The 15,765-nt window shown below is 50.9% G+C and overlaps 1 protein-coding gene across 1 annotated transcript in view; it reads left to right on the forward strand.

The window, feature by feature from the left end:
• Positions 1-988: 988 nt before the first annotated feature.
• Positions 989-15,765, forward strand: part of Neto (Neuropilin and tolloid-like) — an 84,982-nt gene continuing 70,205 nt past the window's right edge. The window contains exon 1 of the mRNA XM_017910850.1: positions 989-1,374. Within this exon, the coding sequence (XP_017766339.1) occupies positions 1,230-1,374 (145 nt within the window). The 5' untranslated portion in view covers positions 989-1,229. The remainder of the gene's footprint in view (positions 1,375-15,765) is intronic.

Here is a 15,765-nt window from a genome sequence, read left to right on the forward strand (position 1 = left end):
TCCCTTCCGCTCCTTTCTCCCGCGCGCTCGTGTCCGGAATTAAACGAGTGTTTTTATTTCGTCGCCGCGAAGGAGATTAACAACCGGAGTAAACAGTTTACCGCGGAACGGAGCGCAGGAGGTAGCACAGCACGGGAGTCATGCGGCCCACCGAAAATTCCGGCAGGCCGAGTGCGCCCATTGATTCGTCGGGCGAAAAACAGTCGCGCGTTCCGCACCGCGCAAACATCACCGCGTACTCTGCGCCAAACGATCCACCCGCCGATGTAAAAAATCGTCCATCACCGAACACGCGAGCTATCGAAAAGCTGCGCGCATTGTTTGCCCGCGATGCGTATCCAGTGAGCAGATAAAAATCATGGCCGACAATCAACCGGAAAACGATGGACGCACGGTGGAAAGTCACTCGCCGGCAAAGAGATAATCCATTCACGGTTTATCCAAGAACAGGCTTATCGGTTTTCAATTTACACGCTTGCCACGATACTTGCTCGTCCGTCGTGAGGAATATTCGATCGCCAGTCACACGCCGATGATACACCTCGATCTCTCTCGTCCCATAAACCACCCCGCGGCACTTCCCCAATTCCCAACCCCCGACACGCTTTGTTTATGCGCTTTTATCGAAGCTAGGCCGACGGTCCGTCGACTTTCACTCTCGCCGGTAAATCTCTCTCTCTCTCTCCTTCTTTCCCGCTCCCGCGATACCCGTATATCTCGTCGGAGCTTGCAAAAATATTTGCAGCGCGGAGATAACGAAGCGGTCGGCGAATCGCGCGCAACGTCCATCGCGTCGCGATTCCGCTGTATCGCGGCCGGGGGATTCGCGGAGGCCTAACACCGGGCAAATCCTCGCGATCGAGCGCGGTCCGTCGCCAATTTTCGCGTCCAACCCGACCACCGATGTTCCAGCAGCTGCCGTCGCGCTCGTCGTCGCATCGCGCGTTGGATCGCGATCCGGATGAACGGCCGAGCCTAGTGACAGCCACGTCGGTGGATCGCGAGTGAGCCGCGAGTGAGGTCGCGAGTGAAACGCGAATGCTCGCGCGAGACGCGGCGTAACGCGCGCGCGCGCGCGTGCTGGCAGTGCGGGAAGCGGACACTCGTATGTCGGTGACACACAGTGTGCGTGGATCACGTGCGCGTGTATAGCGACGAGAAGAGGCGATCGTGGTGCGAGAACGAGGAGGAGCAGCGGATACGTCGAAGCTGGGAGGAACGTTGAATGAATGTTGTTGCAAAGGGCGACTGTGATCGTGAGAGTAGAAACGGTGCACGGCGTGATCGGCCGATTTCAATTCATAAATGCGCCAGAGGAGGAGCCCACAATGGTGGCTCGGCTCCCGCAACAAGTTCTACTGCTGCTCGTACTCGGTGAGTGGAACACGCTCGCTATCTATACTCTATTATATATTTAGGCGACAACCGAGTCGGACGAACCACCCTCTTGCCTCCTTTCCTGCTCGTCCAAAATACACCTCGGACCGAAGATCGTTTCGACTCGGTCTCGAAACTGCACGCGATGGCTGTCGCGCTGCTACCTGTTACGCACCGGGATCGAGCGATGAAAAAGTAGGGATGATTCCACGTCTGTCGCGGCTGCCACATCCGACGTAGTCGCGCAGCTTCCGCCTTCGATCGAGTTTCCGCGTTAATGAACTCCCGCGAGTTACTACCGCTGTAACGCGATGTAATCCGCGTTAACCCCGCGGATCAAGAGCGGGCTTCTCCGTGTAGAGAGAAATGAAAAATTACGCGGAACGTCGAGTCGATTTACCTCTCGGCGCGACTTTTCTCCGTAGCAAAGGTAAATTAAACGTTCGCGCGGAATCGGATTTCACAGCGGGGGACTCGGAGGGATCGATCGATGGATCCCTTAGTTCGCTAAATCGCGTTAATCGTCCGTCATGTCGACCGAGCCTCCGTCAATGGAATCTCAGCCGCGTCTGATTTCTGTCAATTCGCCCCGTCTATCGATTGGCCAGCCACTGACCGCGGCAACAAAAATCTCTGCCAATCAATTTCTCTGTCAATAGGGAAGCTCGTCAAGCCGCGCACATAATCTAGACGTTTCGCGCGATCAATTACATTGTCCCGTGTCAGGAGGTTGAATTGCGCTTTCAGTCAGACTGTAACTAGAACAGTTTGCATTGTTCTTGGTGAAGCAAAGTGTAAACTGTAGCTAGCTTTCAGTGACGCGGATTCCTGTCCCCCGCTCAGACAAAGGATTCGGTCTTGTTTTTAGAGCAAACGACGTCGAATCGTTGGAAAATCTCGCTTTCGCCAATTATCGCGCAGGATGTCAACGTCGTCGGCTGGGACGTGGTTTGGGCTCGGACGCGAGATTCCGGGCTCTCGTACCCTTCTGAACAGCGCGGTTCGCGGACAGCCGTAGATTTCGGCCTTCGATCGTGCCGATCTGGCAAAGGGGCGATACGGTCGGGTGGCTAATCCGCTCGAAGGCGGGCCACTAGGACGAGAAGTGAGGTTTAATTAAGCAGGATTATTCGGATAGAAGTGAAATGAATAAAGTTTGCCCGAAGTAGATCGCGCCAAGGTACGCCGTGTAAACTCCCTTAAATATAAACACGAGATCAGAGGTTGGCCCGGGACGAGCCCGGAGATCTACGCAAAGACATTTTAACGCGCCACGGTAATTGCAAAATTATACGACGAATCGTGGAAAGCCTCTCTCGTGGAACACGCGATCGAAACTTTGGTCGTTACGTACTTCGTATTCTTCGACCGTGCCGTCGATCCTGCGGCAAGATCGCTAAGAGGATAACGCGTCCCTTGCGTCTACCGACCCTTTCCACGCCGCTTTCCACGCATCGCGGAGAAGGTACTGCGAATTTCGCCAGGAACGTGGTCTTGTTTTCCAAGAGCAGACACGGCGAACGCGAGCAACGGTCGCGGGAATATCGGTCCCATGGCAAAGAAGGCTGCACCGTTTAGATAAGTTCCGTCTAAGCTGCGTCAAAGGGACATCGATCCGTGAAACGAAACTGTTTCTATTCCACAGGGAGGCAATCGGTTCAAAGAGCGCAGCTGCATCCGCTCGACTCGATTGCCTTTTTATCACTCGAGTAACGTTATATCGGAGATCCGTTTCTTCTTTGCGCGGCATCGCGATATCGTTCGACGTCGTTTCGCGGATGGAATTCGCTTTCGTGACGCGTGTCGACGTTCGGAAGCGGATTGTCTCCCGCTCGGTCTCCTTCGAGTTTGACGGTGCTGCGGCAGCAGTTTCCGGCGAGTTTCACTCGAACGATGCTCCAACGGAGGGTGTACCGCTCGAGGGGTCGTCGAAAACAACCTTCGCGGTGACCAAACTTGTCCGGCCTCGCGACAAATCGGCTCCGCTTATTTGCATACCGTTTAATGTGCTTCCGTTTCGCGAAAAGTTCGTTCGGCCCGGACGCTGCCGTCGAGAGCCGTGGTCCACTCGCGAACAAACGGTGTAATCTTCGATCGCGTTCATTTTCCAAAGCGTAGACAATGTAGATTCGAATCGACGCGCACTGTGCGCTCCGATATCGGCTGGAACGTGCCTAATTGCATCGGTGATTCACAAAGGAACAGCAAACGCGGGCACGATCGAGCACGGTAATCGGATTTCAACCATTCGTGGATCGCGCGTTCTTCCTAGGGGGTTCCTGATCCGTGGATAGAGCAACGGAAACCGCGGGCATCCCGCTGCATTTTTCATAACGAATCGCGCGATTATGTTTGATGGGTCATCGACTGACCCGTCGATTCGTAAATTTCCACGGAAACCGTAAGTCACGGCGGACAGGTCCGGAGGAGCCAACCACAATTTCAATATCGAGACCTTCCGCTAATTCCCTGACGAATTACGCGTCATAGGAAACGAACGAACCGTCGGATTACCGGGAAAGCGAAATAAAGCTCTGGACCGATTTCGTCGACCCGTTGGATCCGCTAGTAATTACCGCTCTGCTAGACGCGCGGCGACTGTTGTCCCTTGCACCGCGGCGCGAACTTTCCACGAGCAATCGAATTACCGATGGCCCCCGTTCCTTCCAAGAACGAATCAATTTGCCCTCCGTAAATCCTCTAATAATTCAACACCGCCGCTCCGCCAGCCTTCGCTTCGATTTTCGCTGTTTGCATCCGGGATGGACTCGGGAGTTCCACGATTTCCATCTGTCATCTGTCTTCTTGCATCTCCAGCCGGCCCACCTAGCCCACCCCCTCTGTCGAGCGCTCTCCACGCAAACACCTTTAAAATCCTCTTTCCGCCGGTTCCGAGTAAGCACATTATCGGCTTGCAGCTTCGTTACGGCCCGACATTTCCATCTCCGAGACGAGCCACGTTTCTCTCTGTTTCCGTGGCCTGTAGGAAGCCAGAGAACCGTTCGATCCTGTTTGGCAACATCACCGCAGTTGTACGCGCTTTATCTCGGACCGGTTCCGTCTTCGAGAATGGACGAGAGCGGACTTTCTACCCTCGCCGCGTTTTCAACGCCCGTGGATCCTTATGGCGAGGATTTTCCAGCTATTCCCGCGCTCTCCTTTCGCCACTCGGCTATACCTTCTTCGCCCTCGTTCCCAGCGGTTCGTTATTCGCCGCTGGACAAGCTCGTAACCCCGCTACGAAATGGCCGCCGGGAGGTGAATTCCACGGAGAACGGTTGATAGATTTTCAAAAGCCCAGTACGACGACCTCTCCTCGTCCTTTGTTTCGCGTCCGAGAAACGAAATGGTAACGGGCCAGACGCTCGTTCCGGCGCAGCAGGATTAAACCGAACCGATCTTTACGAACCGGAAGCGAATATTACGCGAACGCTGGCAGGAACTAAGCGAGCGTATTTAACCAGCCCGAATCGCTAAATGGACCCGTGCTCCGCGATTCGGATTCTATGCCCCGTTCGCTCCATCGAATACGCCTCGACAGCTTGCACGCGCGATTCTCACGAATCACCGGGTCCAAAGACCCCGGCGCTGCTCATTCACCGTCGACATCCCTCGCGGCGTCGATCCGCGGCTCGCAATTATCCACTTCCTCGGGCGTCTCCGCGCGCTCGCATTTTTCCACCGTGACACCTGACGTCGACACGTCGGGCCCGACGTTGTCATCGCGCGGCTCAACGCTGCCAGCGACGTTAAGCATTTCAATAAAGGAGGAAAAGCGAATCTTGGCGCACAAAGGCGCCGTGTAACGCCAACGTATCCCCCCGTTGCGGTAATAACGCATTTATGACGGAGTTTGTTACGCGATGAAATAAAGACACGTGCTCTGGTGCGGTTCTGCCTGGGAAAAAATTGTATATAAATATCGTAGGCTATTTCGTAGGACGTGGACGTAGAATTAAGCGCTAACAGACCCGTTATGGTCTTTCGGTAGAGAAATCCTAAATGGCGAGCAATTCGGACCCTGTGTTTACTTGCTTATTGCGCTTATTACTTGCTTATTCTACTTAGACTTCTATATTGAGACGTGACATGACACGACATGAGACAGCGGACACGAGACGTCGTTCGAAAGCCTAATTTAGGCTATTAGGCTGTTGGGGTGTTCTCCCCTAAGCTTGTCGAAGTCGGTCGGTGATGATATAGCTGGAAGGGACGAAAGGAAAAGGAAGGGATGCGTCTCATCCTGGGCCTGCTAGTGGACTCTACTATTGGAAGGTCGGGAAGTTATATACTCTGCGTTGCAGGAAAGAAGTCATCTCGTTCGGTCGCGGGGCAAGAGTATTCCATTTGCACCGCCTATACTCTCGTTAGTAATACCCACTCTTCTGTGACACTCTCAAAACTACTATCTCCAAGTTCGATAACATGATACGTTCACATAGGCGCAAGATATCCGCGAAAGAAATGTTATCTCAGAGTTAACTTACAATGAATTGGAAACACTACTACGTTTTGGGATGAGTCTACGCTCTTGCATCTATTTTTTGTTCACTTTCTCTGTCACATGGTGTTCTATGACCAGGCTAATAGGAAGGGATCAGTTCTACCAATAAGGGAAGCGTTTTACCCTACTTCGGTCCTACAAATTTCTCAGATGACTTCTTTCATGCAACGCAGAGTATATAGGAAGCTGGAATCCATCTAGTGGCGAGGGTGAGAATGATGGTCGCGACAAGGCTTTTGTTCTTAGGATCTGGCTGCAGGATGAGCCGTTGCCAGATGGCTTCGCCAACCCCGACTTTAAACCGGGGGCGACGTGGCTGTGGTCACCTCTCGGGAAGGGTCCCCGTAAGGGTGATTCTTCGGAGGGCCTAACCCGGAAGGAGGAGTCTCCTTCACCCTTGATCTTGGCGTGGAAGGAGCTTCTCCTTCGGGGGAGGCGCTCGTCTCCTAGGCGGGGTTTAAAAGGGTCCGTTCTGGAAGACAGAGTCAGATGTTCGTTGAAAGAGACAGTCAGTTGGAATTCCACAGTTGTCATTTGTCTAGTCAAGACATATTAGTGTAGCCAATAGATGTCCTCCTACTTGAAGAAGGTTCGAGGACTTTTTCGCAAGTCCTTGGTGAATCCTCCACCTCCCTTAAAAGTTGTCATTTGTCTAGTCAAGAGTTAGTGTAGCCAATAGATGTTCTCCTACTTGAAGAAGGTTCGAGGACTTTTTCGCAAGTCCTTGGTGAATCCTCCACCTCCCTTAAATAGAAGTTCCTTTGTCACCTAAGTATCCCTATCTAAGACAGGGCCTGCTAGAAAGCCTTACCGACGAGTCCACTAGCAGGCCCAGGACGAAACTCTCATCCCCTCCTTTCCCTGTCGTCCCTCTACCTGCTACCCTGTCATAGCACGACGACCAAGGGAATATCAACATGCAGCATCCGTAGGAACATCACGTCATTAGTAGGAATCGCATAATCAAGACCGAAACAACGAAGACTTCATCAACATTATATACACACCGTGATGGGGACCCCCACAGTTAGTTAGTCGAGTTACAATTATGGTCGCAGAATAAAGTCTCGTCAGAGATTTGCCAATAGCGATTTCACCTGAAGGAAGAGTTTCCTTCGCTTTATCTCCTTCGACCCTGACATTCCACAATACATATATATATATATATATACACACGGGGAGCGAGGGGGTGAGTCGGCTAAGAGCGCAAACGACGGTCAGTTTCTCGTTTGGCGAATTTACGAACGGAGATGGATCCGCATTCGTGATTGGGCAACGATATTTCTCAGGATCATCGGGATCGCGTTCGCTGGAATTACGCGGGCGTCGGGGCAGGGGAAGTAGGAGAGGGGCCACCATGGCGATCAGCGAGTTCGCAAATTTAATATCAGCCGGAGGAAAAGCTTGATAAACTCGGTTATCAGCGTCGGCCGGGTTAAAACCCTGAGAGCCACGCGCGGCCCAGAAGTTGCTACCCCGACGCCGAGGTTTATTAAAGTCGATATATCGCGCGAACAATTTGCAGCTCTAATTGGCAATAAATATTACGCCGCGGCCGCGCGATCCACCGTGTTGCAGGCAAGATATTGGATCGCGAGTTCCCGCGTATGGAATTTAGGATATGGTATCGAATCCGGGTACCGGTGCTCGCTCGCACGGCACGATCGATAGATCGCGGCTCGCCGTGGAATTACGCGTTCATCCCCGAGTTCTACGCTCGAATAATATGTCGCAAAGTGCGCGTAAATCGAGGCAACGACTGACGCCAGGGCGAGAATTCGAAATGGTTATGGGAACCGATGGTGTACTAGCGTATACCGCTCTCGTTACGTCGATATCGCGACGGAACGCGTGTCACCCGCGACGCGTAAAACTGTTTACCGTCGAACGTGTGGCAAATATGGCGCGCAAATAGCAAGGAACGCGTATAAGATCCTGCTAGAACACGACGAAGAACGCTGTCGAATTTCGTAACCGTATCCGCGGATAATCGAGATCCGCTAATCTGTTTTCCAGCTACGCGGCAAGTTTGCGAGCTCGGGACAAAGGAAGGAATATCCGAAATTCGGAGGCCGAGAGACGGACAATGCTCGCGCGGAAATAATATCGAGCCCCTGGATTTCCGCGCGGGCATCCGGGTGCAGCGGTCCTGCAGTGTCCGCGATAGATAAAATGCCGGAGATTAATAGGTCTTGCCTTTTCGCCGCGCGAATTATAGTTCTGGAAACGCGAGGACAAAAGCCAGGAACTGGCCCGGGCGCTTGACCCAGGAGTCGATCGAGTCGCTGGTAACGGAAAACGTCGCGAGCGCGTCGATAACCAGCCAAGGATCGCGCGGAGGGTAGAGAATGACAAATTTACACTGGAGATTGAACCCCCTCTCGGTGAGAGGACCCCCCAAGAACTCGAGGCAGTTTAGCGTGCGACTGTGGAGCAGCGGCGGGCTTGTAGCATGCCATCGAACCGGGGATCGATCATCGATGCTGGAAAGTGAGCGGCAACTGGTCGTGTGCGAAAGTGCGCTGAATTTCGCGGAGAATTCGGCGAATAAAGCGGCAATGCGGATAACAAAGCGGCATCGGGACGCCGCGTTAAACGGGAAACATTGGAAAGAGGTGAACGACTGGATACGCAGCGAGAGCGCAGCCGCAGAAATTCGGTTAATTAAATTTGCAGCTCCGCCGATATCAATGAAGACAGACTTCGATTAATTGCACGCGGAGGCGTTCATCGGTGAAATTGGATTTCGCGCCGACCCGTAGGAACGCGTCGTTTCCACTCGATTTTCTCCATCTAACCCGGGCAATAAGCACGGCATCGTAGGATCCGGTAGAGCCGCTGCTTTCTCCTGTCGCCACTCGCAATTACGCATTTACAATGCACGAAAAGCGTACCACCCGGAGCACGCTACTCTTCTCGAGGACTCGAGCTGCTCGTTGCCTCGCGGACGGGTGTTTGAACGAGATCGAACGAGAAGCGGTCATTAGTCGTTTGCCACTCGAGACAACAAAGCGGTTTAACGCGCGAGACGAAGACACGGCGATGCTCCTGGCGGAGAATTAGATGCTCGTCCTCGTTACCCCGTCGTGTTTTCTTCGTTATCACCCGTTAGCCAAAGATACCCCGGAAAGTTCGTCGCTTGGAAGTTATAAAAGCCCGAAGAAGTATCCGGATACGTATCTCGCTGGCAGAAGCGACGAAACGCACCGAGATCACGCGATAACGCGCAACTTTTCCGCAAGTTTCGCGGAATATAGATGCGAATCGCCGGGTAACGTACACCGAGTCAGGGAACTAGCAATTACGCGCGATGAGCCAGCGGAAGGACGATGATCGAGCGAAAGAGGACGCGGAGGACACAGGACTTGCCAGAGGGGCACGGAGACCGAAACAAGTGGACGTTGGCGGGTCTCGAGACTATTCCCGGCGCATAAACGGGCCCCGAGGAGAGTTTAAACGTTCCGGTTGTTAGGTAATTTCAAAGAAATACAGAAACACCGGCCTTTTCAGCTCTCGAGACGACTGCACGAGAGCGCCGAAAGTGGATTTTCGCGCGGGCAAACACTCCGCGAAATAGGCCACTGGTAAACATCCCCGGGGGGTGACGCTAAACGATTTAGCGACCACGAGAAATCGTCCATCGACCAGCATCCTTTCGAATCTTTTGAATAATTTCCCTCATAACTCCCCTCGCGATCGGAACGGTTCAGAGAGATTCGGAAAGGTGGATAAAAATCGGAGCGAATTCTGTCGTTTGGCGGAAAAATCGCGAATCGATTTTGCGGTGCGCCGCATAGCGAAACAATCGAGGAAGAACAGAATTTATTAAGATACACAGAGGATATCGGTGCGATCGGTGGAAAATATCGGGCAGCGGCGACGTTTCCGGTGACGCAGCAGTCCACTTCCGGCCGGAAGCTTCCGGTTACTGTGGCAGACTCGAAAACGCTCGGCGAGAACTTCTGTTCACGTTTTATTGTTGCTACGCACGAACGAACCCCCAACGAAGCGTGCCATCGGGCATAGCCACCGAAGTTCCTCCTCCCTGTCCAGGAAAATATTTTCCCAGAACTCGAGGACGATTCCAAACTTCGCGACCAACTCCATCGACCGTCGATACCGATCCGATTCCGCGCCCCGTTGTTTAGAGACTCGAAGGACTCCGACGAATGATTATTTTGTCCTCCCTTTTCCATTTTCCCAACCCTTGCCCACGCTCCGTTTATCCTCTTTCTGGCCCACCCATACCGATCGAGGTACCGAGATAACAGGGGAACGTACGACTCGCGGATAAAGGCTGGCACGCGGCAGAAATTAGCGGATCGTTTTCACCGGCGTTTAAACAAAGCGGTGGCGTTCGCAGAGGAACGTGGAACTACCGTACAGAGGCAACGAATTATTGGCGTTTTTCTGGCCCCCAGGAACGACCGCCTTTCCGCGAATCGGCTAATCGCGGGATGAACCGATTCCCGGTCCCGTCAGCCAGCACCATCCACCTAACAACGTTCCACGAATCTGATATTGCCGCGCGGAATTGGCTTCCGCCAGGGCGCCGAGAGAATTCGACGAAATGTTCATTGCTTCGTTCGGCAAACGTTATCGAATTATTTCGTGTCCCCGTTCGTTATGGTTTACTCGTTATTTTTCGACCGTTTGACAGCCGCTCGCTCGGGGTGTCGGCGAATTTTCGTAATTCTCTCTCGAGGCTAGAGCTGCTCCACCGATACCCCTATACGGGCACACGAGTCCACAAAGACGCCATCTCGAGCGCAAAAGCTGCCAGTTTAGGAACACGTTGATTGAACACGCAAGAAATCGATAGCGAAATTAACAGGCAAATTCAATTTTTCCACTGCGCGAAATCGATATCCCCGGTATTGGGGGTTGATAAAAATTGAATTTCGCTTTCCGCTGAATTATGTCGCCCCCTGTCGTAATTCCTCGCAACACGGTCCACTACGGTTTTTGCCCCGACGATGGTAATTATTTTTCACTCGCTTCGTGCACTGACAGCAACGTAAGGGTTTCATCGATTATCGGGAATAACTGCGTTATTGCATTCCTACGGACTGCGCAGGCGGTAGGCGATCGTAGGCTGTAAATGAAATGCGATTCTTTCGATACCACGCTATTGTTTGAATTGTTTCGATCGGCGTGCTGGTTTATGTCGGATGCAGGGAATACGAGATAATACCCTTTAAAAGCCGTGGAACAGCTTTCGAAACAGCAGCGGTAGTTGTTAATTTTTGTCAGCCACTCGACACCGCGATAGAAATGGATGTTCAATAGGTTCGGCTGACTAGACACTGCTCTCGCGTACGAGTGAAATCCTTTCTCGGTTATTTCGATCATTTCCAAGGGAGAAATCTTAATCCGCGGCGAGATTAGCCGGGCCATCTCGAGCGACGGTGCAACGCCATAAACTGGAATTCGCGTTCGCTTGGGACCGAACGAGCACCTCTAATCTCTCGCCTGGTCCGTGTCATCTGCGAGGTAATTGTCACGAGGAATTAAAGCTGTCCCTTAATTGCATTTCGATGAACCACTCGAACGTAACCGAGTCTTAGGAACAAAGGGTACGTATGGATGAGAGCCGTAACGCGTCCGCCATCATGGTTCGCATATGTGCCACACTCTATTCAGTGACCAGAGTTCTTTGATTAAAACTGAATTTCAATCTTGCACGAGAAAAGCGGATAGAATTTTATCCCGCTTACATCACAAATGTATCCGCATAGGGTAAAACAACGGGAGATTATGTCTGGTTTCGTGTTACCACCCGGTTTCCACGGTTCTCGGTTATTTTTATCTTTTGCGGACTTACCGTTGCTGATACGAAAGAGGGTTATTGAATATCAACATCGTGTATATATAGGAATGGTGAGCAGGGCGTGATTAGGGTATAAGGTCAGCACCTGTGACAGTACTTTGGATGGCTGAAAAGAAGTTGTGGGGGTCCTCCCACAAGGTCGTTTAAGTCGTGCTGGTGTAGGTACTCTCAGGGTGATGGTGTAGCTAAAAGGGATGGTGGGAAAAGGAAGGGATGCGTTTCGTCCCGGGCCTACTAGTGGACACATCGAGTAAAGCTAGGGCCTAGTTGATTAAGGTATAAGGTTACCACCACCTGTGACAGTACTCTGGGTGGTTGAAAAGAAGTTGTGGGGGATCCTCTCCTACGTTATTTAAGTCGTGCCGGTGCAAATATCCTCAGTGTGGTGGTGTAGCTAAAAGAGATGGTGGAAAAAGGAAGGGATGCGTTTGGTCCCGGGCCTGTTAGTGGACACATCGAGTAAAGCTAGGGCCTAGTTGATTAAGGTATAAGGTTACCACCAGCTGTGACAGTACTCTGGGTGGTTGAAAAGAAGTTGTGGGGGTCCTCTCCTACGTTATTTAAGTCGTGCTGGTGCAAATATCCTCAGTGTGCTGGTGTAGCTACAAGAGATGGTGGAAAAAGGAAGGGATGCGTTTGGTCCCGGGCCTGCTAGTGGACTCGTCGAGTAAGGCTAGGGTCTAGCAGACCCTGCCTTAGACTGGGATACTATTGCAAGGTCGGGAAGTTACATATGTAGTATCGCAGAATTTCCACATCGTGTATAGGTAGCTTTAGCTTAGAAAGTCACCCAGGGTTCGAAGGCCAGGTCGGTTGGAAAAACCCCGGTGATGCGTCAGGCCCTTAGCACGACCATGTTTGGTCATGTTGGAGGAGGCTTTTGGAAAACGTATACGCGTTGGGGAAGGTACAAAAGAAGACAAAAGTGGTTAGGAAACAGTGATTAGGAAGCAGTTTGTTGGAGACAGTTCTTTGGAAAAGTTCTTAATTGTGTTTTATTAGTGAGCCACTAGTTGTAACAGACTGATTTGCCATTGTGTCGTTGAGTTGAGCGTAGTCTTAAGTTGGAGTCGATATAGATTCGCGTGAAGAGACAAATTCGTGTGTTTAACCCTTTGCACTCGACGATTTTTTGGCTAAAGAAGAGTAGGAGTTGAAAGATTTTCTGTTATAAAATTGAAGATATGTTTTTGAACAGTAAATAAGAAATCGCGTAATAATTAATACATGGAATTATTTGACTTCGATATTTCGCACACCGTTATATTATCTGAAATTTAACATATTAATTACTATCGATCTTCGAAATTTTATCAAATGGTGACTAAAGGGCGCCTCTCGAGTGCAAAGAATTAATCGTCCCTCGCATACTGTTAATTTATTATTATTAATTAATAAATAATTCTATTTACCACCACCAATCCCAGTCTCTACATACATATATATAGGAATTGAAGGTTTTGCGAGGATTTGCGAGGATTTGCGAGGAAGTCCTCGAAGTCGGAATCCCTCTAGTAGCGAGGGTGAGACTGATGGTCGCTACAAAGTCGTCTGAGAAACTTTTAGGACCGAATCCTCACTAGCCCAACCATTCTAACGTCATGACAGAAGTAGAGTAAAACGCTTCCCTTATTGATAGAACTGATCTCTTCCTATTAGCCCGATCATGGAACACCAGGTGACAAGGAAAGCGAACGAAGCAACGAGGCAAAGTGGGACAGACGTAGCAAACAGATGCAAAAGCGTAGACAGATCCCAGAAGCATATCAACCCTTTGCACTCGAGAGGCGCCCTTCAGTCACCATTTGATAAAATTTCGAAGATCGATGTTCATTAACATGTCAAATTGAAGATAACGTAACAGTGTACGAGGTATCGAAATCAAATAATTCTATAATTCCATTATTATACAAATCTTTATTTACTGCTCAAAAAAGTATCGTCAGTTTTGTAGTAGGGAATCTTTGAATTTCTAGTCTTTTCTAGCCAAAAATTCGTCGAACGCAAAAAGTTAACTTTAGATTCTTCTGACGTATATCCGAATTTGAGGTATAAGGATAGGGATTACAAACGGAAAAACGAACTAAATTGTTGCCCCCCATGCTCCAAGTACTTGGCATATACGTTGACCAAGCTTCAAGGTACCATAGTGTTTTACCCGAGTACGAGGTCGGCAATATGGTATTTCCTGATGTGTAATAATATCTCCGAAACGGTATTTCAAGGATTAACAAATAAGTTAGTTCGCAATAAATTACATTTACTATTTACCACCGTCGTTTTGCTGCCACCCAACAGTCGTACGTATACTTACGCAGACTAACCCCGAATATACGACATTTCTCGCGGAAGTGAGGGAAAAATTGAAACGCAACCTGGTACAGTTGTAAACCGTGGTAAACCAGAAATATTGCGATAGTTAAAAACGATATAGTTTCAGGTATGTTTTTATCCGGAAATGTTATACTTCGCAATGTGTCGTGCACGTCGCGTGTGCGACCACTTTACGGCGAGAAGTAGACAATTCGCGAGCCAGCGTTACATACGCGCGACGTTGTTTTTCCGCGACAAATGGAGCAGAGCAATGTTGCTAATTTTTTGCTTCAACCGAAACGATTATCATTTTTTACCGGAAATACCGGCGTTATTTTTTCGGCGAAACGCAATAAAACCCAGCGAAACTGCGCACTCTGCTGGTATGCGGTATAATGCATCCGCAAAAATACACGCGGCGTTACGTAAAATTATGTAAATTTTTCAAACGCGGCTATGGACCGCGAGTTTATCTCTTTACCGGTGGACGGTATCGAGAGCGTTAATGAAACTCGACTTTCGACTCTTGCGAACTCGTTAAAGCCGCGACGATCCGAGCAGGGGGGCAGGCGAGGAAGCTTAATTACCACAGTCCCGTGATCCTCGATGTTCGCGATCAACGGACCGCGTCGCGCCCTCGGCAGAACTGAACCGTCTTAAAATACACCACGGGCCCCGTGCGCACCCGAAGCGGGGCCGAAGGGCTCGCGATTTGGCCGGCGAGCAGCGGCCGGCTTACTCGCGTCGAAACGGCGCGTACGCGAATTAATGATATTAATACATCAACCTACATTCACCGGTGCTCGGACCAAGAGACGAAGGTTACGCGATGTACGTTTTGTTAATAAACCGCTCGACGCCGCGTGCTCTCCTCCGATTGACCCAATTCCGCCGAATTTTTGGCAACCGATTCCACGCTCGTGCGTCTCCTCGTAAGAAGAATCGAGAAATATCTCCCCGAGATATCTCCAGCGACTAGTACCCGCCTTTTCGACCGATATCTCTGCCTTTTCCACTCTCTCTCTCTCTCTCTGACCGTTTTTCTCATCTTTTCCCTCTCCTTCCGGCTGGAATAGGATACACGGCGTCTAGAGACCGAAGACGGCTAACGTCGATCACCCGCGGCAAATCGATGGTATTTGCATGGAAATAGCTGGCACGTCCAGCTGCGTCTTCGTGAAAGGCCCGAGTCTCGGTTTCAATCCTCGTCGCAGCTCGAAGGAAATTAGCACGACGCGAGGGAAATAACGCGAGAAGGATTACGGCCTCGAGATGGCGAATAGAGGCAGGAATATATAGGAAACAAGAGATTCTAGGGTAAATAAAGTCACCGTGTCTCTCGCGGTCTATGGCCTGGAACGAAACCGGGCAAAGGTCGCCAAGTTTGCCAAAGCCAGCCGACGTGGATCGATCGCCAGCCATGTAAATTACGCCCTCGGATCTGCTGGCTCCGCACAATCCCTTTTCTACCTTTCATCCATCCACGCGCCTATCTCGTTTTCCGTCCCAGCGAATAAACCGACACCGGTTTCACCTTCGTTCCCAGCTGAAGTTCGACGAAGACGCGATTTCCCGGTCGATCGCTAAACGCTTATTCCGACTGCGGGACTGCGGACGAATCGAAAGCTCGCGATCCACGACGGCCCCGTATTCCATCCCGGATTCGAAACGAAACCAAAGTCTCGTTCCTGTTTCCTCGGTAAGTAAGCTCGAAAGGAAGGAACAAGAGAGCCGGGAGGGA

This window comes from Eufriesea mexicana, unplaced genomic scaffold (genome assembly GCF_001483705.2).
Source record: "Eufriesea mexicana isolate 0111107269 unplaced genomic scaffold, ASM148370v2 scaffold168, whole genome shotgun sequence".
In the NCBI taxonomy this organism is placed as follows: domain Eukaryota; kingdom Metazoa; phylum Arthropoda; class Insecta; order Hymenoptera; family Apidae; genus Eufriesea; species Eufriesea mexicana.